This window comes from Macaca fascicularis, chromosome 4, assembly GCF_037993035.2.
Source record: "Macaca fascicularis isolate 582-1 chromosome 4, T2T-MFA8v1.1".
Taxonomy (NCBI): domain Eukaryota; kingdom Metazoa; phylum Chordata; class Mammalia; order Primates; family Cercopithecidae; genus Macaca; species Macaca fascicularis.
Genome location: NC_088378.1, coordinates 139952946 through 139980742, shown reverse-complemented (window position 1 = coordinate 139980742; position 27797 = coordinate 139952946). Strand labels below are relative to the sequence as shown.

General features: G+C 48.8%; 3 protein-coding genes and 2 non-coding genes across 19 annotated transcripts in view; 2 read left to right on the top strand and 3 right to left on the bottom strand.

Moving 5' to 3' along the window:
* Positions 1-347: 347 nt before the first annotated feature.
* Positions 348-25567, top strand: MSH5 (mutS homolog 5). 12 transcript variants are annotated; one of them, XR_012433985.1, is made up of 26 exons: positions 348-417; positions 808-964; positions 1515-1638; positions 3521-3601; positions 3753-3815; positions 4549-4670; positions 4857-4966; positions 5225-5260; positions 5926-6008; positions 7766-7811; positions 14826-14964; positions 15092-15154; positions 21072-21200; positions 21444-21516; positions 21662-21771; positions 21993-22073; positions 22321-22408; positions 22681-22870; positions 22985-23111; positions 23582-23731; positions 24085-24159; positions 24371-24514; positions 24649-24679; positions 24769-24858; positions 25018-25091; positions 25326-25567. XR_012433985.1 is itself a non-coding variant. In XM_005553475.4 (25 exons), the coding sequence occupies exons 2-25, from the start codon at positions 821-823 to the stop codon at positions 25435-25437; spliced, it is 2502 nt and encodes an 833-aa protein (XP_005553532.3). In that variant the 5' UTR covers positions 348-417; positions 808-820; the 3' UTR covers positions 25438-25567. The 12 variants fall into 12 exon arrangements, 11 of the variants coding, with proteins under 11 accessions (XP_005553532.3, XP_005553537.3, XP_073894570.1 ...); XM_005553475.4 differs by lacking the exon at positions 24649-24679 and having other exon boundaries at positions 24721-24858; XM_005553480.4 differs by lacking the exons at positions 808-964; positions 24649-24679 and having other exon boundaries at positions 24721-24858.
* LOC123573185 (U6 spliceosomal RNA) lies at positions 19377-19481 on the bottom strand. The gene has a single exon (XR_006697923.2). It is a non-coding gene; the product is annotated as a U6 spliceosomal RNA (small nuclear RNA).
* On the bottom strand, positions 19874-19978 carry LOC135970735 (U6 spliceosomal RNA). The gene has a single exon (XR_010586596.1). It is a non-coding gene; the product is annotated as a U6 spliceosomal RNA (small nuclear RNA).
* VWA7 (von Willebrand factor A domain containing 7) overlaps positions 24963-27797 on the bottom strand; it is a 15795-nt gene continuing 12960 nt past the window's right edge. The window contains exon 18 of the transcript XR_012433984.1: positions 24963-25068. The gene's annotated coding sequence lies outside the window, so the exon portion shown is untranslated. The remainder of the gene's footprint in view (positions 25069-27797) is intronic.
* SAPCD1 (suppressor APC domain containing 1) lies at positions 25940-27737 on the top strand. Of its 4 annotated transcripts, XM_005553484.4 has the most exons (5): positions 25940-26059; positions 26306-26446; positions 26954-27049; positions 27156-27245; positions 27331-27737. In XM_005553484.4, the coding sequence occupies exons 1-5, from the start codon at positions 25946-25948 to the stop codon at positions 27424-27426; spliced, it is 537 nt and encodes a 178-aa protein (XP_005553541.2). In that variant the 5' UTR covers positions 25940-25945; the 3' UTR covers positions 27427-27737. The 4 variants fall into 4 exon arrangements, with proteins under 4 accessions (XP_005553541.2, XP_065399071.1, XP_073894614.1 ...); XM_065542999.1 differs by having other exon boundaries at positions 27156-27737; XM_074038513.1 differs by lacking the exon at positions 27331-27737 and having other exon boundaries at positions 26306-26441; positions 27156-27257.

Below are 27797 nucleotides of genomic sequence, written 5' to 3'. Positions count from 1 at the left end.
TCTTTAAGGTTGGCCTCCTCCTCAAACTCCCGCAACGCTCCCAAACCCCTTCCAGGGACAGAGACTACGGCCCCTCGTCCGACCTTCTCGCGGGCTTTCCACTGCGTCAATCAAAGCCCAGAAACAGTGAGGGCTAGAGGCCCGGCTGCTAAGCAACGGCAGAGGGCGGGAAGTTTGAACGTTCTGGACCCGCCCCGAAGGCGAATAGGCCAATCAGCGTCCAGATTCTTCAGCCACGGCAGTCTGCTTCTCCTCCTCGCCCTGTCGGATCTCTAGGCTGGATCCGGGCCTCTCCAATCAATAGCGGCTAGGAGGGCGGGGGGCGTGCGCGCGCACCTCGCCCACGCGCCGGCGCGCTCCTCCTGCAGGCTCCTGGCGGTTGGTCAGCCGGGCGCTCTCCCGCTTGTTGCGACTCAGGTTACTGAAAAGGCGGGAAAACGCTGCAATGGCGGCAGCTGGGGGAGGAGGAAGATAAGAGCGTGAGGCTGTGGTCCTGGCGCGTGGTTGGCAGAGGCAGAGAGATAAGACGTGCACGATCGCCCCACAGGGCCCTCAGACCACTTCCTTCCAAAGTGCAACCTCCGCGTGACAGGAATGAGGGTGGGGCGCGTGGAGTTTCCCACAATCTGTACTTTAGTTACAAACCTGAAAATTCACCCACTGTGCCCACAGCTCTCCACGCCCGTCAGCCCTGCCACGCAGCCCTGTCGCAGAAGTACTTAGTGCTTTGCATTCTGCGCACCAGCCTACCCCGGCCTTCTCCGTGAATCGTTGCTTCCGAACTGCTCTCTCTTTTTGCATCCGCAGAGCCTCCAAGCTCATGGCCTCCTTAGGAGTGAACCCAAGCAGGACACCGCAGGGGCCGGGACCTGGGGCGGCCTCTGGCTTCTCCAGCCCGGCCCCAGTGGCGGGCCCCAGGGAGGCCGAGGAGGAGGAAGTTGAGGAGGAGGAGGAGCTGGCCGAGGTCTCTGAGGGGAGTAGGAACTTGAATGGAGAATTGATGGGAAGTTACAATAAAAGAGGGTTGGGGGCCGGGTGCGGTGGCTCCCACCTGTAATCCCAGCACTTTGGGAGACTGAGGTGGGCGGATCACCTGAGCTCAGGAGTTCGAGACCAGCCTGGACAACATGGCGAAACCCCGTCTCTACTAAAAATACAAAAACTAGCCGAGCGTGGTGGCGCGTGCCTGTTATCCCAGCTACTGGGAAGGCTGAGGCAGGAGAATCACTCTAACCTGGGAGGCGGAGGTTGCAATGAGCTGAGATTGTGCCACTGCACTCCAGCCTGGGCGACAGAGCAAGACTCCATCTCAAAAAAAGAAAAAAGCAAAACAAAAACAGGGTTGGGAAGAGCTGGGCAAGTCTCTTACCTCCTGAATGGCTATTTCACATTCACTAAATGGGGGTGATGATACCTATCTCAGATATTTGATAAATGATTAAATTACATAAAGCATGGCAAACCCTACACTGGAGTGATTCCAATAGTAGTTTCCTTTCTTTCTTGCTGGACAGATCCATCTGTGTGTGCTGTGGAATTCAGGATACATGGGCATTGCCTACTATGATACTAGTGACTCCACTATCCACTTCATGCCAGATGCCCCAGACCACGAGAGCCTCAAGCTTCTCCAGAGAGGTGGGGACGGAACCAGGATTTCCTCTGCTCTCTGGGATTGCAAATGTGTTACACACACACACACACACATTTTTTTTTTTTTTAGAGACAGAGTCTTACTCTGTTGCCAAGGCTTGAGTGCAGTGGCGCAATCGGCTCACTGCAACCTCCGCCTCCTGGGTTCAAGCAGTTCTCCTGACTCAACCTCCCAAGTAGCTGGGATTACAGGCGTGTGCCGCCACACCCAGCTCATTTTTTTGTGTGTTTTTTAGTAGAGATGGGGTTTCACCAGGTTGGCCAGGGTAGTCTCAAACTCCTGACCTTGTGATCTGCCCAACTTGGCCTCCTAAAGTGCTAGGACTAGGGGCGTGAGCCATCACGCCCAGCCACGTTTCACTTACATTAACTCACCTCACTGTCTAGCATATTTTGTGTTGCTGTAAGGAAATACCTGAGTCTGGGTAATTTGTAAAACAACAAAAAAAAAGTTTTTATTTGGCTCATCATTCTGGATGGTTGGAAAGCTCAAAATTGGGCATCTTCGTTTGGTGAGGGCCTCAGGTTGCTTCAACTCATGGAAGAAGGGAAGGCAGGGTGTGAAGAAGCAAGGGGGAGACAGATGCCAATCTTTTTTTGACAACCAGCTCTGTTAGGAACTAATAGAGTGAGAACCACGCACACATACCCACCAACACACTCCAGGAAGGGCACTAATCTGTTCATGAACGATCCACTCCCATCACCCACGCACCTCCTGCTAGGCCCTGCCTCACAACACTATCACACTGGGGATTAAATTTCAACACAAGATTTGGTGGGGACAAATCACATCCAAAGTATAGCAGTGACTCAATATATTTTACAGTTGCCTCACAGAGGCTCCATCTTTTGTTTTTACTAATTCATTTCATTATTTAACAAATATTTGTGAGGTTGTTTTTTGGTTTGTTTGGTTGCTCTTTTTTGAGACGCTGTCTCGCTCTGTCACTTAGACTGGAAGTGTAGTGGTGCGATCTTGGCTAACTGCAACCTCCGCCTCCAGGATTCAAGCGATTCTCCTGCCTCAGCCTCCCGAGTAGCTGGGATTACAGGCATCTGCCACCATGCCTGGCTAACTTTTATATATATATATATATATTTTTTTTTTTTTTTTTTTTTTTTTGAGACAGAGTCTCGCTTAGTCGCCCAGGCTGGAGTGCAATGGCGCGATCTCGGCTCACTGCAAGCTCCGCCTCCCGGGTTCACGCCATTCTCCTGCCTCAGCCTCCCGAGTAGCTGGGACTACAGGCGCCCGCCGCCTCACCCGGCTAATTTTTTGCATGTTTAGTAGAGACGGGGTTTCACCGTGTTAGCCAGGATGGTCTCGATCTCCTGACCTCGTGATCCGCCCGCCTCGGCCTCCCAAAGTGCTGGGATTACAGGCGTGAGCCACCGCGCCCGGCCTAACTTTTATATTTTTAATAGAGATGGGGTTTCACCACATTGGCCAGGCTTGTCTTGAGCTCCTGGCCTCCAGTGATCTGCCTGCCTTGGCCTCCCAAAAGGCAGGAATTACAGGCATGAGCTACTGTGCCTGGCCACAAAGGTATATGACGTATTTACAGTGTTTCAGGTGCCTCAGATTCAGCCCTGGGCAAATCAGTCACATCTGTTCTCCAGGGGTTTACAGTTTAGTGACAATATCCAGAGCATCCCACTTCCCTCCCACCATCCCGCCACTCTTACTACTTTTCTAAATCTCATTCCTAACGTCTGCCTATGTTCCCGATGTGCAGATCACTTCCTACTCCTAGGGAGGAAATGTTTTTGAGAAGGAGAGGGGTAGGAAGAGGAGGGCCATGGGTTTTCTCTTAGTCAAAGACAGAGATCCTTTAACTCATTTGATCTCTGTTCTCCTTCCAAGTTCTGGATGAGATCAATCCCCAGTCTGTTGTTACGAGTGCCAAACAGGATGAGAATATGACTCGATTTCTGGGAAAGCTTGGTAAGGACTTGGTAAAAGATAGAGGGAAAATGGGGAAGGACTAATGTATGGAATGTTCCAGGGGGCTAGAATTGGGTGAGAGGGAGTGTCAGACAGAGGTAGAACGACTGAGATGTACAGAATGATAGCCTTTTCTTTGCCTCCCCAACAGCCTCCCAGGAGCACAGACAGCCTAAAAGACCTGAAATCGTATTTTTGCCAAGTGTGGATTTTGGTATCTCCTTCCTTTTGCTTTGCATAATTCCCTGTTCCGGTGTCCCATTCTTTCCCCCTAACTCTACCTTCATCATCACAGATCTCCCCTCTGCCTTATGTCATCTTAAACCTTTGTGCTTCTCACCCCTATGACCAGTCCCCGCAAGATCTCTCCTGCTCCCTACCCTTTAATAATATGCAGCTTATTGGGAAGCCTCTGCTCAAGTCATGTCTAGGGATGAGGGCCTCCCCTGAGGAGTGGTGACAATTTTTGGACAGATTTTATTGTTGGAATTTCTCCCATTAAGTTAAAGCCTTTTATCACAAAACCAAAAGGCACTGCCTCAGTGACCCTTATTATGATCCATAAGGCACTTCCATAACCTTCCTAGGTTTACAGTAAGAGCAGGAGTGTACTATCCTAATTACATATTAAGGGATTAGTGTTACTAGTTCTATTAATATTATCATTTTGACCAAAATCCTCAATTCCAGACAGATATCTTACTTTCCTCAGCCATTTATCTTTCTCAGGCTGTGCTTTCAGCCAAGTATCTTTATATTATATGTGGAATAAAAAGAGAATTAGACTAAGAATCTGAAAATTTGGTTCTTGCTTTAGCTTTCCATTAACTGCCTGTGTGAGCTTGGGCAAGTCAAATCATCTCTCTTGCTTCTATTGTCTCATTCTTAAAATGGGGTGAAAAAATTGAGCTACAAGACCTTTCACTTTGCTTACCTCCCTCAAATAGGTCTGGAGATAAGCAAACAACGCCTCCTTTCTGGAAACTACTCCTTCATCCCAGACTCCATGACTGCCTCTGAGAAAATCCTCTTCCTCTCTTCCATTATTCCCTTTGACTGCCTCCTCACAGTAAGATTGGTCCTGGGGGATAAGGTCTGGGAGGCGGCAGGTTGGAGAAAGGCACAAGAACCTCAGTGCTAGGGCTGAGTTCTGGGAGGTACTGGCCTAGCCCTGGAAAATAATAACTTTCCCTGGTGCTCTGCAGCCCCCAGGAGATTAAGATTTACCCCAATTCCACTGCTGATCCCCTCCCAGGTTCGAGCACTTGGAGGGCTGCTGAAGTTCCTGGGTCGAAGAAGAATCGGGGTTGAACTGGAAGACTATAATGTCAGCGTCCCCATCCTGGGCTTTAAGAAATTTATGTTGTAGGTGATTCGCCCCAACCCCAACCAAAGTAATGTGGGATTGGGAGGCCTGAAAAGTAAAATGGGGGTGGGGTGTGGGTGTGGCTGTGACCCAGTGGGTCAAGTGCTCTAGGACACCCGGGAGAACCTAAGGGCTTATGGGACTTTGGGAAGAAGACTGGGACAATATTCAGAAAGGAGGGCAAAGAAAGTGCAGTTGTGGAATGAACTCAGACCCCTCATACCCCAGCCCCCTTCCTGCTTGTTTTCTGTCCTCAGGACTCATCTTGTGAACATAGATCAAGACACTTACAGGTAAAGAGGTGGAGGCATGCTGCTGTCTCTGGGGAGGGAGAAGGATTAAATTTAATGCCCCAGTAATCCTAATGAGGCTCTAGTTTCCCTAATCCTGGGGCTATTAAGATCTCTCTCCTTGAAGGAAAGGGAAGGGGGGCTTTGAGGGAAAGAGAGGAAGAAAAGCATAAAGCTATTAACTTTCTTTCTATAGGGAGAAACTGAGACAAAGAAAAGTAAGGGACAAACCTTACATCAAGATGTGATCTCGGCTGGGCTCGGTGGCTCGTGCCTGTAATCCCCGCACTTTGGGAGGCCAAGGCGGGTGGATCGCCTGAGGTCAGGAGTTCGAGATCAGCCTGACCAATATGGTGAAACCCTGTCTCTACTAAAAATACAAAAATTAGCTGGGTGTGTTGTGCGCCTATAATCCCAGCTACTCAGGAGGCTAAGGCAGGAGGATTGCTTGAACCCAGGTGGCAGAGGTTGCAGTGAGCTGAAATTGCACCACTGCACTCCAGCCTGGGTGACAGAGCAAGACTCCGTCTCAAAAAAAAAAAAAAAAAGAAAAAAAAAGATGTGAACTCAAGAGGATATCCCCTGTCCCCATTCCATTTCTCAGTCCTCAATTCTTATTCCCTTCAAAAGTCCAAATTACCCCAAACTCCTCCATTTCTCCTTGACAGTGTTCTACAGATTTTTAAGAGCGAGTCTCACCCCTCAGCATACAAAGTGGCCAGTGGACTGAAGGAGGGGCTCAGCCTCTTTGGTAGGTATGCCCCATCCCTCATCTCACATTACAAAGACCTACCAGAAAAGCAATTGGCTCCAAAGATGTGTTCCAGCCTCCCTTCCCACTTCACTCCCATTGTCAGATATCTCTTTCATGCCAATCCAACTTCTTACCTCTTAGTACCTGCCACCACCCAAGCTTGAGCATCTTCCCATACTTTGTGACTGTACAGTGTTGCATATTAGCCATTACCTTACCAATTCTGTGTTCCTTCCCTGGGTTTGTATGAATGTTTCTACTAGTTGGGTACCTGTTAGGGACTTTGGGAGGCCTTGTATATAGAGGAGAGCTTTGTAACTGCATAACTATTTGATTTGTATAGTCTTTATCAGTTGTCTCTGGCTTTAGGGTATATTAGGGACATCTCCGCAAATATCCATATGGTTTCATATCTCAGTAAGTTGTGTCCAGTTTTTGTGTGTGTGTGAGAGAGACAAAGTTTTGCTCTTGTCCCCCAGGCTGGAGTGCAATGGTGCAATCTTGGCTCAGTGCAACCTCTGCCTCCTGGGTTCAAGTGATTCTCCTGCCTCAGCTTCCCGAGTAGCTGGGATTATAGGCACCTGCTACCACGCCTGGCTAATTTTTGTATTTTTAGTAGAGACGGGGTTTCACCATGTTGGCCAGGCTGGTCTCGAACTCCTGACCTCAGGTGATCCACCTGCCTCGGACTCCCAAAGTGCTGGGATTACAGGCATGAGCCACCGCACCCGGCCGTCCAGTTTTTTACATATGTGTGTTGGGCTCTTGAGTTTTTTGTTTTTGTTTTGTTTTTGTTTTGTTTTGTTTTGTTTTTTTAGATGGAATTTTGCTCTGTCACCCAGGCTGGAGTGCAGTGGTACAATTTCGGCTCACTGCAACTTCCGCCTCTTGGGTTCAAGTGATTCTCCTGCCTCATCCTACCTCAGCCTCCTGAATAGCTGGAACTACAGGCCCACACCACCACACCCAGCTAATTTTTTTGTATTTTTAGTAGAGATGGTGTTTCACCATGTTGCCCAGGCTGGTCTCAAACTCCTGAGCTCAAGTGATCCTCCTGCCTTGGCCCCCCAAAGTGCTGGGATTATAGGCATGAGCCACCCTGCCTGGCCAGCTCTTGAGTTTTTGTATTTTTTGGTGGACGGCAGGGCTCTTGAGTTTTTTGTGTTTCATTTATTTTATTTATTTATTTATTTTTTTATTTTTGAGATGGAGTCTCGCTCTGTTGCCCAGGCTGGAGTGCAGTGGCGCGATCTCCACTCACTGCAAGCTCTGCCTCCCGGGTTCATGCCATTCTCCTGCTTCAGCCTCCCAAGTAGCTGGGACTACAGGTGCCCACCACCATGCCCTGCTATTTTTTTTTGTATTTTTAGTAGAGACGGGGTTTCACCATGTTAGCCAGGATGGTTTTGATCTCCTGACCTCATGATCCGTCTGCTTTGGCCTCCCAAAGTGCTGGGATTACAGGTGTTAGCCACTGCGCCCGGCCGGCTCTTGAGTTTTAACTAGGCCTGCTTTGTGTATTTTTCTGGCTAAGCGTCCCTGTGAGTGTCCATCCCTCCCCCCATCTCCATGTATGGTAATCCCAGCTCATATTTGTGTTCAGGCACCAGCTTTGGCTGCCTTTGTGTCCTCCCAGGCCACCTTCCTCAACAACCAGCACCTCTGACCTGGATGCCTCAGCTTAGACACATACACATATTCCATTCCCTGTCCCTGCCTTGTAACAAGTTCACTCCCTGCCTTATCCCTCACAGGAATCCTCAACAGATGCCGCTGTAAGTGGGGAGAGAAGCTGCTCAGGTGAGTGGGTCCCTCACGTACTACACACTAATGCATGAATTCCATATGCACACTCCATACTAAAGCCTACTAATGGCAGTATACAGATTCTCACATACACCACCCCACCTAGGAGTAGTAAAGCAACTGCCCTTTACTGAGCACTGGCTTAAATGCTTTTCATCCTTATGACAGCCTTGTGTAGTAGCTGATACTCATCTCATTTTTTGTTGTCAGCACAGGTACACATATACCCATTGATGATACATAGACTTGCACACATACAAGCAGCAGGAAAAAATGAAATGTAAGGCCGGGCACAGTGGCTCACGCCTATAATCCCAGCACTTTGGGAAGTCAAGGTGGGTGAATCACTTGAAGTCAGGAGTTCAAGACCAGCCTGGCCAACATGGGAAAACCCCATCTGTACTAAAATGCAAAAATTAGCCGGGTATATTGGTGGGTGCCTGTAATTCCAGCTACTCGGGAGACTAAGGCAGGAGAATTGCTTGAACCCAGGAGGCGGAGGTTGCAGTGAGCCGAGATTGCACCACTGCACTTCAGCCTGGGCAACAGAATGAGACTCTGTCTCAAAAAAAAAAAAAAAAAACCCAAAACAAAATGCTAATGTAACACATGGCTATGTTAGCATGGTTATCTTTAGTTATAGAAAACACACTTCAAATTTCTGTGATGACTTTCAAATTTGCGTCTCTAGTTTTGAACTCCTCCATATGTGAATGTTAATTGCGTATCACCACCTGCAGTCTTCACAGGCAGCTCAAACTCAGAGCATCCAAACTGATGCCCACCAGATCTCTTCCTTTTCCTGCATTCCCTTTGCTGGTTAATGGCATTGCTGGCAGTACACCTTCTCAAGCCATGAACCTCGGATTGATGCTTCTCCCTCATCTCCCATATTTAATTATTCGCTGAGTCCTATCGATTCTATCCTGAAATGTCTCTCCCAGGTATCCCTGTCTCTTTCCACTGCTCTAATTCTGGTCATCATCATTTCTAACCTGGAGCATTGCCTTTGCCTTCAAATTGGTCTCTCTGCCTCTAATCTCTTCTTTTTTTTTTTTTTTTTTTAGATGGAGTCTCGCTCTGTTGCCCAGGCTGGAGTGCAGTGGCACGGTCTCAGCTCACTGCACTCTGCCTCCTGGGTTCATGCTATTCTCCTGCCTCAGCGTACCGAGTAGCTGGGACTACAGGCACCCGCCACCACGCCCGGCTAATTTTTGTATTTTCAGTAGAGAGGGGGTTTCACCATGTTAGCCAGGATGGTCTTGATCTCCTGAACTTGTGATCCACCCACCTCAGCCTCCCAAAGTGCTGGGATTACAGGTGTGAGCCACCGCACCTGGCCAATTAATCTCTTCTTTTTCTTTTTCTTTTTTTTTGAGACGGAGTCTCGCTCTGTCGCCCACGCTGGAGTGCGGTGGCGCGATCTCAGCTCACTGCAAGCTCTGCCTCCCAGGTTCACGCCATTCTCCTGCCTCAGCCTCCCGAGTAGCTGGGACTACAGGCGCCTGCCACCACGCCCGGCTAGTTTTTTGTATTTTTAGTAGAGACAGGGTTTCACCGTGTTAGCCAGGATGGTCTCGATATCCTGACCTTGTGATCTGCCCACCTCGGCCTCCCAAAGTGCCGGGGTTACAGGCGTGAGCCACCGCGCCTGGCCATCTCTTCTTCTTTTTCTAATCCACTCTTCATTCTAAAATACCTATCATTCTGCCAGTTCAAGTGAGCTAGAAACAAAAAATCTGTCATTCCAAAACAGAGATCTAAGCATTAAGCATGTCCTCCTTTTTTTTTTTTTTTTTTTTTTTGTCACTGAGTTTCGCTCTTGTTGCCCAGGCTGGAGTGCAATGGCGCAATCTCGGCTCACTGCAACCTCCACTTCCCAGGTTCAAGCAATTCTTCTGCCTCAGCCTCCTGAGTAGCTGGGATTACAGGCACCCACTACGCCTGGCTAATTTTTGTATTTTTAGTAGAGATGGGGTTTCACCATGTTAGGCTGGTCTCGAACTCCTGGTGATCCGCCCACCTTGGCCTCCCAAACTGCTGGGATTACTGGCATGAGCCACTGTGCCCGGCCGTCACTCCACTTTTTAAATAGCCTAAGTAGAAAGAAAATAACATAAACCTCAGGAGGTTTTCCCATTACCTTCAGGATGAAGATTATCATCTTTAGCAGTATAATGATGTTCAGGGTCCGTCACATTTACCCATTTTAATTTCCAGGTTTACCTTCCCAAGCCCCTGCTAAGTCCTTTCCTACTGGATCTAACTCATATTCTAGTCATTTAGGGCCACTTGCCATTATGGAAACATGTCATGCCTGTGTTTATGATGCTCCTTCTGGAAAGTCTTTTCCTTGTTCTGTACCTATCAAAATCTTACATCTAGGCCAAACGCAGTGGCTCATGCCTGTAGTCTCAGCATTTTGGGAGGCTGAGGTGGGTGGATCATTTGAGGTCAGGAGTTTGAGACCAGCCTGGCCAACTTGGTGAAACTTCTTTACTGAAAATATAAAAATTAGCCTAGTGTCGTGGCACGTGCCTCTATTATCAGCTACTCAGGAGGTTGAGGCAGGAGACTCGCTTGAACCAGGGAGGTGGAGGTTGAAGTGAGCCCAGATTGCCCCACTGCACTCCAGCCTGGGCAACAGAGTGAGACTGTCTTAAAAAAAAAAAAAAAAAAAAAAAAGTACATCCTTTTCAAGGTGCAACCCAACTGTTACCCTTTGGCTTTTACAGGTACCTGTAAGGAGTTGATGTGCACCTTCCTTGTGCTCACATAGTGCTTGTTTATGTTTTTCTAGTTGCACTGTCACATCAGGTTAGAATTAGCAGTCAGTGAATCTGCTTGCCTCCATAGCTATGAATTCTATCTAGTGACCATACCTGTTACCTCAGTGTCTGACACATGGTCTTGTACATAGTAGCACTCAACGTGTGAGCACAACACAAAGGCAAATACACTGGTAACACCATCTCTAAACACTCAGAGTGGAAACCTTTGCTAGCCTCAGGTGCACAGTCCTTCCCCTACCTCATCTCCTGCTGAAATGTATATCTTGTAGGGGTTAATTTAGGATAATCTCTGAGGTCATCTCCAGGTAATCAGCAGGGTAATCAGGTAATCAGCATCTCCAGGAATTTAATTACCCACACATTCTCCAGTGCTTCAGGTGCAGATCTTTAATCTCAGCCACAGATGGGAGGGAGAGAATTCTCAGTGGAGAAGAGAGCTGGATTTAAGGTGGGGGAGGAGTGCAAATTCCCCAGATGGAATCAGATAGGGCATGAGAGCATATAACTTGAAGAATCATCATATAATCTAATGAACTAAGGACAGGTGACACATTTATTAATATTTCTATGTACGAATTTATTTGAATTTATTAGGAAATACCTCTAATGCACAAAAAGATGTAAATAATAATATAGGGCCAGATGTGGTGGCTCACGCCTGTAATTCCAGCACTTTGGGAGGTTGAGGCAGAAGGATTGCTTGAGGCCAGGAGTTCAAGAACTAAAAGCTGGATAAGGCACCAAGAATATTACTGAATGTCACAGTATGCTTTAAAGAGCACTGTCCTAGGAGTCTGGAGACATGATTTTGAGACTTAGCTGTTCTCATTGGCAGTATGACTTTGGGCAAGTTGCTTATCTTTTAACGATTTCATTTTCTCAGTTGTTAAACTACGGAGTTTGGCTTAACTGAAGTCTTTCCCAGTACTAGCAGGACATGAATCAGAGATACCTAAGTGTTTAGTGCAGCGCAAGTGCTTTCTAAAGTGGGGATGGCTATTTACAGACTGGCCTACACTGTTCTGGTGGGAGCCCTCAGTGACCAAGGAGCAGAGGTACCTGCAACCCACCCTTGAAGCCATCTGGATGCTCTGCTTCATTCTAATCTGGGGTGTTCTAACCCAAAGTAACTGGCCACAGACTGCAAAGTAAGATACACAGCTTCAGGCCCTAGTGTGTACACATGTTGGCTCTTACATAAAATGGCATCCTTAGCTCTATGTAGAAAAGAATTTGTGGGCTCACAAGTCCCTACAGAGTCTCACACTCTTCATGGCCAATAAGGATACAGGGGTACCCAGAATTAGACAAACACAGATGAGACATTTATTTCTGTGATGAATTTATTTTAATTTATTAGGAAATACCTCCAACACACAAAAAAGATATAATTAGCCAGGCGTGGTGGCTCATGCCTGTAATCCTAGCACATTGGGAGGCCAAGGCAGGTGGATCACCAGAGGCCCAGAGTTTGAGACCAGGCTGGCCAACATGGTGAAACCTCATCTCTACTAAAAATACAAAAATTAGCCGGGTGTGTTGGCGCACTCCTGTAATCCCACCTACTCGGGAGGCTGAGACACGAGAATCGCTTGAACCTGGGAGGCGGAGGTTGCAGTGAGCTGAGATCGCACCACTCTGCTCCAGCCTGGACAACAGAGCAAGATTCTGTCTCAAAAAAAAAAAAAAAAAAAGATGTAAATAATAATGCTATTGGGCCAGGTGCAGTGGCTGATGCTTATAATCCCAGCACTTTGGGAGGCCAAGGCAGGAGGACTGCTTGAGGCCAGGAGCTTGAGAACAGCCTGGGCAACATAGCAAGACCTTGTTTCTATAAAAACTAATAATAATAATTCAAATGGCTGGGTGTGGTGGCTTACGCCTGTAATCCCAGCACTTTGGGAGACTGAGGCAGGCAGATCACCTGAGGTCAGGATTTCATGACCAGCCTGGCCAACACAGCAAAACCCCATCTCTATTAAAAATACAAAATTTAGCCGGGCGCGGTGGCTCAAGCCTGTAATCCCAGCACTTTGGGAGGCCGAGACGGGCGGATCACGAGGTCAGGAGATCAAGACCATCCGGGCTAACACGGTGAAACCCCGTCTCTACTAAAAATACAAAAAATTAGCCGGGTGTGGCGGCGGGCGCCTGTAGTCCCAGCTACTCGGGAGGCTGAGGCAGGAGAATGGCGTAAACCCAGGAGGCGGAGCTTGCAGTGAGCTGAGATCCAGCCACGGTACTCCAGCCTGGGTGACAGAGCGAGACTCCGTCAAAAAAAAAAAAAAAAAAATACAAAATTTAGCTGGGGATGGTGGCACACACCTATAGTTCCAGCTACTAGGGAGGCTGAGGCAGAATCACTTAAGCCCATGATGCAGAGGTTGCAGTGACCTGAGATCACGCCACTGCATCCTAGCCTGGGTGACAGAGCAAGACTCCATCTCAAAAAAAAAATAATAATAGGCCGGGCGCGGTGGCTCATGCCTGTAATCCCAGCACTTTGGGAGGCCGAGGCGGGCGGATCACAAGGTCAGGAGATCGAGACCACGGTGAAACCCCGTCTCTACTAAAAATACAAAAAATTAGCCAGGCGCGGTTGTGGGCGCCTGTAGTCCCAGCTACTCGGGAGGCTGAGGCAGGAGAATGGCGTGAACCCGGGAGGCGGAGCTTGCAGTGAGCCGAGATCGCGCCACTGCACTCCAGCCTGGGCGACAGAGCGAGACTCCGTCTCAAAAAAAAAAAAAAAAAAAAAAAAAAATAATAATAATAATAATAATACAAATATCTATACATCCCTCAGCCAGTTTAAGAATAAGACATGCTGGGCGCGGTGGCTCACGCCTGTAATCCCAGCACTTTGGGAGGCCGAGGCGGGTGGATCATAAGGTCAGGAGTTTGAGACCAGCCTGGCCAAGATGGTGAAACCCCGTCTCTGCTGAAAACACAAAAATTACCTGGGCACGGTGGCGGGTGCCTGTAATCCCAGAACCTAGGAGGCGGAAGTTTCAGTGAGCCGAGATTGTGCTACTGCACTCTAGCCTGGGTGACAGAGCAAGACTCTGTCTTAAAAAAAAAAAAAAAAAAGAATAAGACACTATTGGCCGGGTATGGTGGCTCATGCCTGTAATCCCAACACTTTGGGAGGCCGAGGCGGGCAGATCACGAGGTCAAGAGATCGAGATTATTCTGGCCAACATGGTGAAACCCTGACTCTACTAAAAATACAAAAATTAGCTGGGCATGGTGGCATGTACCTGCAGTCCCAGCTACTCGGGAGGCTGAGGCAGGAGAATCACTTGAACCCGGGAGGTAGAGGTTGCAGTGAGCTGAGATTGCATCACTGCACTCCAGCCTGGCAACAGAGCGAGACTGTCTCAAAATAAATAAATAAATAAAAATAAATAAGATGATATTGTTGAAGCCCCTTAAATGTCCCTCCCCAATCCTTTTTTTCTCTGCAGAGTTGACCATTATTATGAATTAAAGGCTTACCATCCCTAATGGGACAGTTGTGTTTTCACAGGAAGAACATGAAAAGACGAATGTCTGTTGCTATTACCCTGAGACACTTTCACAGCTAAATACAGACATACAAACTCATACTGACTCACCGTCTCTTACTCAGCCGCGGAGCGAACTGCAGTGTTGGCACACAAATACCTCAACACACTGCTGTCCTTCTAAAATATTGACAAGCTCCATTACTTATATACATGGAATGATACATGATCTTATCCATTGAAACTGATACGTAGACACAATTATGCTCACATCTAGCAATTTTCTTTTTTTTTTAATTGCCCTGTTTTTATTGCTAGTGAAACTAATCAGTTTTGCAAATTCTTACTTTTTTTTTTTATTATACTTTAAGTTCTAGGGTACATATGCACAACGTGCAGGTTTGTTACATATGTATACTTGTGCCATGTTGGTGTGCTGCACCCATCAACTCCTCAGCACCCATCAACTCGTCATTTACATCAGGTATAACTCCCAATGCAATCCCTCCCCCCACATCTAGCAATTTTCAGTAGATACATGTAAACACACCTGAATGGGTAGGACACTGCACTTTGCCACTACATTCCCATAGTACATCGTGGATACATATTGCCACAATCCCCAGGGACTGCAGACACACTTTTTGGCAAACTGAGATCAAGATGATAATAGATGTAACTTCTCGTAACCCCACCCTAACCCTCACTTCCAGGCTATGGTTCACACGTCCGACGCATGACCTAGGGGAACTCAATTCTCGTCTGGACGTCATTCAGTTTTTTCTGCTGCCCCAGAATCTGGACATGGCTCAGATGCTGCATCGGCTCCTGGGTCACATCAAGAACGTGCCGGTGAGCCCAGGGTGGAGGGCAGGGAGGTGGGGAGGGAGGTTGAGGGCTGATACTGGGCATTGGGCTTCTTGAGGGGCATTACAATGAGGGAAGGGAAAACAGTGGCTGTAACCTTGTCTGACTGTAGCTGATTCTGAAACGCATGAAGTTGTCCCACACCAAGGTCAGCGACTGGCAGGTTCTCTACAAGGTAAGGCCTTCCTTCTTGAATCCCAGAAGTCCAGGTAAAAGACCTCAGCCTGTGTTCCCGACTGTCTGTGCCCTAGATATGCTGTCCAATTTTATTCTACCCTCTTTTTTTTTTTCTTTTTTTTTTTTTGAGACAGTCTCGCTCTGTTCCCCAGGCTGGAGTGCAGTGGCACGATCTTGGCTCACTGCAACCTCTGCCTCCCGGGTTCAAGTAGTTCTCCTGCCTCAGCCTCCCGAGAAGTTGGGATTACAGGCACCCGCCACCATGCCTGGCGAATTTTTGTATTTTTAGTAGAGACAGGATTTCACCATGTTGGCCAGGCTGGTCTTGAACTCCTGACTTCAGGTGATCCACCTGCCTCAGCCTCCCAAGGTGCTGGGATTACAGGTGTGAGCCACCTCACCCGGCCTCCCTCTTTTTTTTTTCTTTTTTTTTAATTTTGTAGTCAGGAAAATGTAAAAAATATTTAGAGTAATATAATTAACCCCCATGTACCCACCATACAGTTTCAACACTTTAACTTATGCCAATATATTTATTTTTTCTCCCTTCCCTGCCCTGCCCTTCCCTGCCCTTTTTTGACAGAGTCTTGCTCTGTCGCCCAGGCTGGATTGCAGTGGTGCAATCTTAGCTCACTGCAACCTCTGCCTCCCGAGTTCAAGTGATTCTCCTACTTCAGTCTCCCAAGTAGCTGGGATTACAGGAGCCCACCACCACACCCGAGTGATTTTTGTATTTTTAGTAGAGATGGGATTTCACCATGTTGGCCAGGCAGGTCTCAAATTCCTGGCCTCAAGTAATCCGCCCATCTTGGTCTCCCAAAATGCTAGGATTATAGGTGGGAGCCACAGTGCCCAGCACAGTATGTTTCATCTATATCGTCCCTCACTTTCCCCTGTTAGATTATTTTGTGGGTTTTGTTGTTGTTGTTTGTTTTTTGAAATAAGGTCCTGCTCTGTCACCCAGGCTAGAGTGGAGTGGTGTGATCATATTTCATTGCAGCCTCTAACTCCTGGGCTCAAGCAATCCTCCCACCTTAGCCTCCAGAGTAACTGGGACTATCGGCCTGAGATACTGCACCTGGCTTTCTTGGATTATTTTTAAGCAAAGCCCAGCCATTATATAATGTCATCCATAAATATTTCAGTGTAATTTTTTTTTTTTTGAGACAGAGTCTTGCTCTGTCGCCCAGGCTGGAGTGCAGTGGTGCGATCTCAGCGCACTGCAACCTCCACCTCCTGGGTTCAAACGATTCTCCTGCCTCAGCCTCCCAAGTAGCTGGGATAACAGGCATACACCATCATGCCCAACTAATTTTTTTTTTTGTATTTTTAGTAGAGACAGGGTTTCACCATGTTGGCCGGGATGGTCTTGATCTCCTGACCTCGTGATCCACCCACCTCAGCCTCCCAAAGTGCTGGGATTACAGGCATGAGCCACCGCACCCGGCCAATATTTCAGGGTAATTTCTAAAAGAAAATTATTTTTTAAAAAGAATAACAGGCCGGGCGCGGTGGCTCACGCTTGTAATCCCAGCACTTTAGGAGGCCGAGGCGGGTGGATCACAAGGTCAGGAGATCGAGACCATCCTGGCTAACACGGTGAAACCCCGTCTCTACTAAAAATACAAAAAAATTAGCTGGGCACGGTGGCGGGTGCCTGTGGTCCCAGCTACACGGGAGGCTGAGGCAGGAGAATGGCGTGAACCCGGAAGGCGGAGCTTGCACTGAGCCGAGATCACACCACTGCACTCCAGCCTGGGCGACAGAGCGAGACTCCGTCTCAAAAAAAAAAAAGAATAACAATATTGTTATCTTACTTTAAAAATTATATTATTTGATATCATCAAATATCTGAAATTTTTTTTTTTTTTTGAGACAGGGTCTCACTCTGTCACCTGGGCTGGAGTGCAATGGCACAACTGTAGCTCACTGCAGCCTCAAACTCTTGGGCTCAAGTGATCCTCCCACCTCAGCCTCCTGAGTAGCAGGGACCACAGGTGATGGCCACCACACCCAACTAATTTTTTATTTTTTGCTTTTATTTATTTATTTATTTTTGAGATGGGGTTTTGCTCTTGTTGCCCAGGCTGGAGTGCAATGGTGTGATCTCAGCTCACCGCAACCTCCACCTCCTGGGTTCAAGCGATTCTCCTGCCTCAGCCTCCCGAGTAGCTGGGATTACAGGTGCGTGCCACCATGCCCAGCTAATTTTGTATTTTTAGTGGAGACAGGGTTTCTCCCTGTTGGTCGGGCTGGTCTCAAACTCCCGACCTCAGATGATCTGCCTGCCTTGGCCTCCCAAAGTGCTGGGATTACAGGTCTGAGCCATCACACCTGACCAATTTTTTATTTTTTGTAGAGACAGGATCTCACTATGTTGCCCAAGCTGGTCTTAAACTCCTGGGCTCAAGTGATCCTCCTGCCTGGGCCTCCCAAAGTGCTGAGACTATTGGTGTGAGCCACCATGCCCAGCCAGATGATGGCTCTAGTCCTTTTTAATCTACAGGTTCCTTCTCTATCTTTTCTCTCTTGTTCTTTCTTTCTTTTTCTCTTTTCCTTCTCCTTGCAATTTGTTGAAGAAACTAGATTATTATTTGTCTTACAGTGTTTTCCCTTAGCCTGGATTTTGCTGTTTGCATTTCCTAGATGTTTTTGGCACATTTCTCTTTCTTCTATAGTTTCTGTAAATTAATATTTAGTTCTAGAAGCATGATTAGGTTTTTTTTTCAATACTGTTTTGGAAGTAGAGGAACATAATGTCTGATATGTCAATTCCTTATTTATTTATTTATTTATTTATTTATTTATTTATTTATTTTGAGACGAGTCTCCCTCTGTTGCCAGGCTGTAGTGCAATGGTACAATCATGGCTCACTGCAACCTCCGCCTTCTGAGTTTAAGCGATTCTTCTGCCTCAGCCTCCTGAGTAGCTGGGACTTACAGGCACACACCACCACGCCCAGCTAATTTTTTTTTTTTTTTTTTGAGACGGAGTCTTGCTCTGTCGCCCAGGCTGGAGTGCAGTGGCGCGATCTCGGCTCACTGCAAGCTCCGCCTCCCAGGTTCACGCCATTCTCCTGCCTCAGCCTCCCGAGTAGCTGGGACTACAGGCGCCCACAACCGCGCCCGGCTAATTTTTTGTATTTTTAGTAGAGACGGGGTTTCACCGTGGTCTCGATCTCCTGACCTTGTGATCCGCCCACCTCGGCCTCCCAAAGTGCTGGGATTACAGGCGTGAGCCACCGCGCTGGGCCGGGCCAGTTTGCCTTTTCAGTAACTTTTTATAATCTTCTTTTTTTTTTTTTTTTTTTTTTGAGACGGAGTCTCGCTCTGTCGCCCAGGCTGGAGTGCAGTGGCGCGATCTCGGCTCACTGCAAGCTCCGCCTCCCGGGTTCACGCCATTCTCCTGCCTCAGCCTCCCGAGTAGCTGGGACTACAGGCGCCCACAACCGCGCCTGGCTAATTTTTTGTATTTTTAGTAGAGACGGGGTTTCACCGTGGTCTCGATCTCCTGACCTTGTGATCCGCCCGCCTCGGCCTCCCAAAGTGCTGGGATTACAGGCGTGAGCCACCGCGCCCGGCCTCCAGCTAATTTTTGTATTTTTAGTAGAGACAAGATTTCACCATGTTGGCCAGGATGGTCTTGATCTTTTGACCTCAGGTGGGTGATCTGCCTGCCTCGGCCTCCCAAAGTGCTGGGATTACAGGCGTGAGCCACCACGCCCAGCCATCTATTAATTCTTTAGCGATTACAAAGTCGTATTAGTTAAATCTCTCATTCTTTCTTCATTTATTAGCCAGAAATTTCTGTAAAAAGAAACTTCCTTTCATCTATTTGGTTGCCAAGTGATAGAAAGCATATAGAAATACAGAAAATTGCTTGATTTTTCTCCCACTTTTTTTTTTCTTTTTTTTTTTTTTTTGAGACAGAGTCTCACTCTGTCACCAGGCTGGAGTGCAGTGGTGTGATCTCGGCTCACTGCAACCTCCGCCTCCAGGGTTCAAGTGATTCTCCTGCCTCAGCCTCCTGAGTAGCTGGGACTATAAGCGCGTGCCACCACACCTAGCTAATTCTTGTATTTTTAGTAGAGACGGGATTTCACCATGATGGCCAGGATGGTCTCAATCTCTTGACCTCGTGATCCACCCGCCTTGGCCTCCCAAAATGCTGGGATTACAGGCGTGAGCCACCGTGCCCAGCCCTTTTCTTTTTTTATTTTCCCAATATGGAACGCTTCATGAATTTGTGCGTCATCCTTGCCCAGTGGCCATGCTAATCTCCGTAACCTTCAAAATTTTAGTATATGTGCTGCAGAAATGAGCACCCCCCACCTTTATTTACTAGCTATCAATATGGTAAATTAGTTCCCTAACATTCTCCAAGATAGCCAATGAGTTTTTTGTTTTGTTTTGTTTTTTGAGACAGAGTCTTGCACTGTGGCCCAGGCTGGAGTGCAGTGGCGCCATCTCGGCTCACTGCAAGCTCCGCCTCCCAGGTTCACGCCATTCTCTTGCCTCAGCCTCCTGAGTAGCTGGGACTATAAGCGCGTGCCACCACACCTAGCTAATTCTTGTATTTTTAGTAGAGACGGGATTTCACCATGATGGCCAGGATGGTCTCAATCTCTTGACCTCGTGATCCACCCGCCTTGGCCTCCCAAAATGCTGGGATTACAGGCGTGAGCCACCGTGCCCAGCCCTTTTCTTTTTTTATTTTCCCAATATGGAACGCTTCATGAATTTGTGCGTCATCCTTGCCCAGTGGCCATGCTAATCTCCGTAACCTTCAAAATTTTAGTATATGTGCTGCAGAAATGAGCACCCCCCACCTTTATTTACTAGCTATCAATATGGTAAATTAGTTCCCTAACATTCTCCAAGATAGCCAATGAGTTTTTTGTTTTGTTTTGTTTTTTGAGACAGAGTCTTGCACTGTGGCCCAGGCTGGAGTGCAGTGGCGCCATCTCGGCTCACTGCAAGCTCCGCCTCCCAGGTTCACGCCATTCTCTTGCCTCAGCCTCCTGAGTAGCTGGGACTACAGGCGCCCGCCACCATGTCCAGCTAATTTTTTGTACTTTTAGTAGAGATGGGGTTTCACTGTGCTAACTAGGATAGTCTCGATCTCCTGACCTCATGATCCACCCACCTCGGCCTCCCAAGTACTGGGATTACAGGTGTGAGCCACCGTGCCTGGCCCTGATAGCCAATGAGATTTTTTGTTGTTGTTATTGTATCATTACAGATTCATGGCCTTTTATAGCTAAATTTCTCTTTCTCCCAACTCTGTATAAACTCCTTTGTTTTAGAGTTTGCACAACCCTCTATCAAAGCACCTACCACCTCACTTTTACATCTTCTGCATGTATTTCTGTCTTCCTTGCTAGACTGTGAGCACATCTGGGACAGGGACCATATCTTTTTTTGTTTGTTTTGTTTTGTTTTGAGACAAGAGTCTCGCTCTGTCGGCCAGGCTGGAGTGCAGTGGCACAATCTTGCTATAATAACCTCCACCTCCCGGGTTCAAGAGATTCTCCTGCCTCAGCCTCCTAAGTAGCTGGAATTACATGTGCATGCCACCATGCCCAGTTAATTTTTGTATTTTGAGTAGAGACAGGGTTTCACCATGTAGGTGAGGCCAATCTCGAACTCCTGACCTCAGGTGATCCACCTGCCTCAGCCTCCCGAAGTGCTGGGATTACAGGTGTGAGCCACCACGCCTGGCTGGGACCCTATCTTGATTGTCTTTGTAGCCTCAGTGTTTGGTGCAGTGCCTCCCACTGTTTCTTTTCGCCTTTGAGATCTTCCCTCTTTGTTACTGTGATCTTCCCTACTGGTCTTTGTTCTTCTGAGTCTGTCCCTATCCCCACCCCAGCCTGAGCTGGATGTGGGCTGTCCTACTTGTGTTTCTCTCATAGACTGTGTACGGTGCCCTGGGCCTGAGGGATGCCTGCCGCTCCCTGCCGCAGTCCATCCAGCTCTTTCGGGACATTGCCCAAGAGTTCTCTGATGACCTGCACCATATTGCCAGCCTCATTGGGAAAGTAGTGAGTGTGCACCCAGGGAGGTCAGGGAGAGAGAATGCAGTGTGCGAGATGGGGAAGCATGGAAGATATTGAGGTCAATTGGATAAAGAATGGGATGGTGACAGGAGGCGGCAGAACTTCAGGGAAGTATCTGGAGGATAAGAGTTAAAGCAGGACTGCAGGGAGAATTGGGGCCCAAGGAGAGCTGAGGAACAGGACAGAGAGAGGGTGCCGGGTGCTAAGAAACAGTACTTATCTCCTCAGGTGGACTTTGAGGGCAGCCTTGCTGAAAATCGCTTCACAGTCCTCCCCAACATAGATCCTGAAATTGATGAGAGTGAGTGTTGGGTGCGGATGGGCCTGTGAGCCCTGCGCAGTGATGGAGTACCATCCGTGGCAGGTGGTTCCCACAGCTGGGGATCTTCATAGCAACCAGGGCAGGAGCCTCACTTTTGATAACTACATGTCTTCCAACCTCGTAGAAAAGCGAAGACTGATGGGACTTCCCAGTTTCCTTACTGAGGTTGCCCGCAAGGAGCTGGAGAATCTGGACTCACGTATTCCTTCATGCAGTGTCATCTACATCCCTCTGGTGAGGGCAAGAGAGTGGGTGTAGCCTTCAGAGGTCTTTTGGGGGAGATATTAGGCTGATGACAGACATACTGGTAGATAAGAAAACTTGTGGGGCAGCCTGAAGAACATGAACACTTTTTTGTGGGGATACAGGGATCTCTTAAGCTCCTTCTAGGGAGGGGAGGTGTCCAGTAAGTCTCCAAGCAGGAGAGTAGAGTATCTCCTATTTACTCTCCCCAGATCGGCTTCCTTCTTTCTATTCCTCGCCTGCCCTTCATGGTAGAGGCCAGTGACTTTGAGATTAATGGACTGGACTTCATGGTAAGACCCTCAACCTCTGTAAGGTGAGTGATGAGGAAAATGAGTCAGCAGCTGAGGGAGGGCCTTACCCTACAGCAGCACTGCCCAATATGGGATCTCTCCTCTGCAGTTTTATTCTGAGCTTTACCAGCACTGAGACAAAGGAAAGAGAAGTCAGGATTAGGGGCTGGAGGTGGGGTTAGAAAGATGGGGAAGGAGAGGAGGACCAAGAGATGCAAAGCCCACAGCTTTGAACCACTGTACCCAGTTTCTCTCAGAGGAGAAGCTGCACTATCGTAGTGCCCGAACCAAGGAGCTGGATGCATTGCTGGGGGACCTGCACTGTGAGATCCGGGGTGAGGAGAAGCCAGAGGTTATATGCATTGTAAGATGTTTTTTAAAAAAGCAGCCAGGGGAAGGAGGGGAGTGGGCAACTTGGAGATGCTTCCAACAGGCCCCTTCTCTTCCTGTTCTCTGTCTCACTCACTCTGACTCTATCTTTTCCTCTGAATGTCTTGAGGTCTCAGATTGTATCTGCAACCTGTTTCCAGATCCCTCTAGGGGCCTCTGCCTCTTCTTCACTTTCCCCTGGAGCTGACCTCTAGCTCCCTCCCTCACCCACTCCCAGACCAGGAGACGCTGCTGATGTACCAGCTGCAGTGCCAGGTGCTGGCACGAGCAGCTGTCTTAACCCAAGTATTGGACCTTGCCTCCCGCCTGGACGTCCTGCTGGCTCTTGCCAGTGCTGCACGGGACTATGGCTACTCAAGGCCGCGTTACTCCCCTCAGGTCCTTGGGGTACGAATCCAGAATGGCAGGTAAGAATAGAGGTGGGTGGAGGAATAGACATGAGGGGCCCAAAGGCTACATCTTCTGGGGGTTCATCCATCTTGATCCACCAGCCATGTGAGGTGCCTCTCCACCCACTGCAGACATCCTCTGATGGAACTCTGTGCCCGAACTTTTGTGCCCAACTCCACAGAATGTGGTGGGGACAAAGGAAGGGTCAAAGTCATCACTGGACCCAACTCATCAGGGAAGAGCATATACCTCAAACAGGTGAGGAGAAGCCCTGCAGCCTGGGCCTCTGGCACCTCCTGCATCTACTCCACCCCTACTTGCCAACCAACCCAGTCTCCTGCAGCTCTTCTCCCATTTTCTGACCCCGCTCTTCATGAAAGGACCATCACCTACATCCCTGTGCTTCCTTCCACCTCACGTGTTCTCATTCTCCACTGGAGAGCCATGCTCTAATGGAACTTTCCATGGCTTAAATTCCTTCACCCGTCTCCGAGTAGGTACACACCACTCCCAAGTATGTCTCTGCCCACGTCCCATGCCTCTTTACTGATTCTAAATTAGCCAACAGGGCTATGATTGGGACTGGGGGAGGAGAGACAGAGTCAGTGTATCTGTTTCTCCTGTTTCACCCTGTCCATCTCTCTTTGATCTGTCATTCATGCCTTGAGCCTCACTTTCACCTCAGCCCACAGCACTAAGCCTCAGGCCCTGTCTCCTTCCCTATTCAGGTAGGCTTGATCACATTCATGGCCCTGGTAGGCAGCTTTGTACCAGCAGAGGAGGCCGAAATTGGGGCAGTAGACGCCATCTTCACACGAATTCATAGCTGTGAATCCATCTCCCTTGGCCTCTCCACCTTCATGATCGATCTCAACCAGGTCAAAGGGAACAAAGGGAGGTGGGATTGAGGAAGGGGATAGGATAATGGGAAAGGAACCCCTGAAAATGCTCATAACAGGAAAGCATGCCCTCTGCTGCATACCCTTTATACTAAAAGTGGGGAACACTAAGGTCAGAGATAGGAAGAATCAATACCACAAACATTTCTTGAACCCTTGCTTCATGTGAGTCACTGTTGGCAAAGAGGATGAACAAAGCATGCACCTCAGCATTCAAGAACTTGCAGTGCAGTAGGGAGGGCGCGTATATAGCTTTATTCACAGGCCAACTGTGGTCAGTGTGATACGGGCTTCCAATACTAACTTTCCCTTGTCCACCTTACACCCTGCAGGTGGCAAAAGCAGTGAACAATGCCACTGCACAGTCGCTGGTCCTCATTGATGAATTTGGAAAGGGAACCAACACGGTGAGGGGAGAAACTGATGAGGGGAGAAACTAAGGAGGGGAAAATGGAGGAGGATGAAGGAGCATGACAGTGAGGCTGGGCCTCTGGAATGGAATAGGGCTGTGTGGGCAGAAAAGAAATAGAACATGAGACAGGGAAAGGCCAGTGCAAGTGCAGAGGGGCACATGGAGGTCCCCATGGCTCCGAACCCTAATCTCTGCCCTCCTTGCAGGTGGATGGGCTCGCGCTTCTGGCCGCTGTGCTCCGACACTGGCTGGCACGTGGACCCACGTGCCCCCACATCTTTGTGGCCACCAACTTTCTGAGCCTTGTCCAGTTACAGCTGCTGCCACAAGGGCCCCTGGTGCAGTATTTGGTGAGAAGACCAATTTAGCTCCTCGGAGGCCCCCAGGCTGGGCATTTCCCAGAGGTGGGGATTGGCTCCTGTATCAGAACAAAGCCTCCCTCAGCACAGAGACCACATCCCTTCCCTTTTCTCCCTCCCCACAGGATTGGCCAAGGGTTTCAGGACAGGAAGGAGGTGATTGATGATATACTTACTGTCTTTTATTCTCTTTTAAGACCATGGAGACCTGTGAGGATGGCAACGACCTTGTCTTCTTCTATCAGGTCTGCGAAGGTGTTGCAAAGGCCAGCCATGCTTCCCACACAGCTGCCCAGGCTGGGCTTCCTGACAAGCTTGTGGCTCGTGGCAAGGAGGTGATGAGATCCAAATGTGCAACCACGTCCACATAAGAGCTCCCTTCCATTCCTAGTCTTATTGGGCCTGGGTCTAGGTCCACAGGATTTCTGACCCTTATTTTCCTTCTCTTCCCCAACTCGCCGTACTCCTCCCACCATCTTGCTTGTCATTCCTAGGTCTCAGACTTGATCCGCAGTGGAAAACCCATCAAGCCTGTCAAGGATTTGCTAAAGAAGAACCAAATGGAAAAGTGAGTGTGTGGCCCCAGTGTCTTTGCCCTCTCTGCATCTTCTCCTGCAACTCTTCTCCCCTTTTCAGGGACTCAGCCTTCCTCCAGCACTTTGCCCTTCAGAAACCCACCATTGCTTTCTGAAATCCCTAAATCTTCAAGATCCCAGGTTTCCTGTGCCACAGCCTCTCCCCTCTGCCCAGGGACTTGGTTGTCCATTCTGCCATAAATCTTGCTATTTTCTCTCTTCTTCAGTTGCCAGACATTAGTGGATAAGTTTATGAAACTGGATTTGGAAGATCCTAACCTGGACTTGAACGTTTTCATGAGCCAGGAAGTGCTGCCTGTTGCCACCAGCATCCTCTGAGAGTCCTTCCTGTGTCCTCCCCAGCCTCCTGAGACCCCAGTGGGCTGCCATGCCCTCTTTGTTTCCTTATCGCCTTTAGTTTCTCTAGAAATTTTGTTTCATATTAGGAATAAAGTTTATTTTGAAGAAAGATACTGTTTCTTTAGGCCAGCCAGAAGGAGAGACTAGGAAAGATCCGAAACACAGAGCAGGAGTCCACAGGGGAACCTGCCCTGCCTCAATAAAAATAGTGTCCTTGCTGTAGGAAGACTCTCAGATTCTACCCAAGGATCGTTCATGAGAATGAACCACTTCAGAGAGGCCTACAAAACAGATTAGAGGGAAGACAGAGGGGCCCAAGGGAGATGGTCTCTCTTCTCAAGTAGGAACACGCCAGCCTCAGACAGACACAGCGGGAAGGGGCCTGAGAGGCTGGCAGAGGCAGGATGGGTGCAAAGCAGGGGTGGAAGGGAGGGACCAACCCGGGCTGCACCAGTGGGAGTGGCTCCACCCTTCCCACTTCAGAGCCATGGGGAGCCAGGGCTCTGGCGGGATGCCCTTGGTGCAGGTTCCCTACACAGTCCTGCTGCTGCCGCTGGGAACAAGCCGCCAAGACCCGGGGGCCCGGAGCTTCTTCCTTTGGGTGAGTATCAGTACAACAAGAGGTCCCAGGGGAAGTCTCTCCATAGACCTGCCCTTTATGTTTCCATTCAATTTGAGGGCCCACAGTGTTCCCACCTGCCTCCCCTTGCCCTCCAGGTCCTCAGTGGCCAGTCTGGGTTCACACTCAGTGACCACACATTGAACCCAACCAGGGGTGGAGAGAAAGGGCCATAACCCAGAGCCCTGCTGTGGCACAAGAGTCAGCCTCTGTGCTTGCCTTTCCCAGCTGCGGAGGATGCAGGCTCTGGAGAGAGAACAGGATGCCCTGTGGCAGGGGCTGGAGCTGCTACAGCATGGCCAGGCCTGGTTTGAAGACCGTCTGAAGGAGGCACAGCAACAGCAGCTGCATCTAGGGGCCCTTGGTGAGGTATGGGGGCTGCCCCTCTGTGTGAATGGGGGGAGGGCCAGGGAGGGAGGAACAAGGAATGTGTAGACACAGCCTGAGACCACTCTGGAGAGGGGAGAGTTAATGGTCAGGGATCATGAATTGGAGGCAGCACCGTAATGACAGGATGCCACCAAGTGTTAAGTTGGTGTTCATTGTTGGGGCTGGAGGAAGCTGGTCTGCATTCCATTCAGAGGGATTTGGATCACTCCATGGAGATGAGGGCGTGGCCGGATTATTCCAATGGGGCAGGGATGGACAGGGAGGCTCCATGAAGAGTAGGGAAAGGGGGTGTTATGCTATTTGAGGGGATGGAGGAACTGACCTGCTAAAGAGATGGAAGTGAAGAGTATTGGATTTTCCCACCTGCCTGGGAGGGTACTGGGATGAGGGAATCCGGATGAGAGGGATGGCCTGTGGTGACCGGAATAGAGTGGCAGATGGACCTCAGGTTTTTACCATGTTGTCAGCCTCCAACTCCTCCTCTAGAATTTTCTAACAGATTTACACTCAGAGCCTGGTGGCCCCCCGTTAGCCCAGATTCAAAAGGTGAACATCTGTTTGCAGAATCTGATTCATGAGAAGGTGAGTTTATTGTTTTCAGTTTAGACTTTTGGGAAGCTGGACTAGTGAGGGGAGTTGTTGGGGTCAGTGCTGGCTTAACAGAAAACACAGTGAATTTCCCCTCCAGTTCTCCCCAAGTCCACTGAACAAGGCTAGTTCCTGCACCACCCAGGATTCAAAGGAAAGACGAAGGAAGCAGAACTTGTGGCGGCAACAGGTAAACTTCAAGAGAGAGGGCAGGAGCCCCACCCTACAGGGCTGGGAGGAGCCCAGAGGCCCCATCTGTTTCTCCTCTCCTCCAGGAGTTGTCAAGGCAGCAGAAAGGAGTCACCCAGCCAAAGGAGGAGATGGCTCAGCGGGGCTGCACCAACAGGCCAAGAGGCCCTACCCGTGTCTAAACCCTCCTCTCACTCCCCTAAGCCTGGTGAAACAGTCAGAAGCCCCAGGCTCCTTTTTCTGTTTCTTAACAGCTAAAAAATGGCTCCAGGTAGTGAGTCAATGAAGTTCAGACATCTTGGTGTAATGTTTCTCCTCTGCTCCTGAAAACTTCACCTTCTTGGTGTCTCACGTCCTCATTCTCCCCTGTATGACGTGCAAAAATGATCTTTGAAATCCCTCTGGGGAGAAGACATGTTTATTGAAACTGTCCTTCAGCCTTAAATACAAAAATAAAACCAAAGCTGCTCCAGAAAGCAACTTTCTCCAAAAATGTCTTTGGTTTGTTTCTCATAGGGTTAGGAAAAGTGCATTGTGGGAAAATCCATTGCCC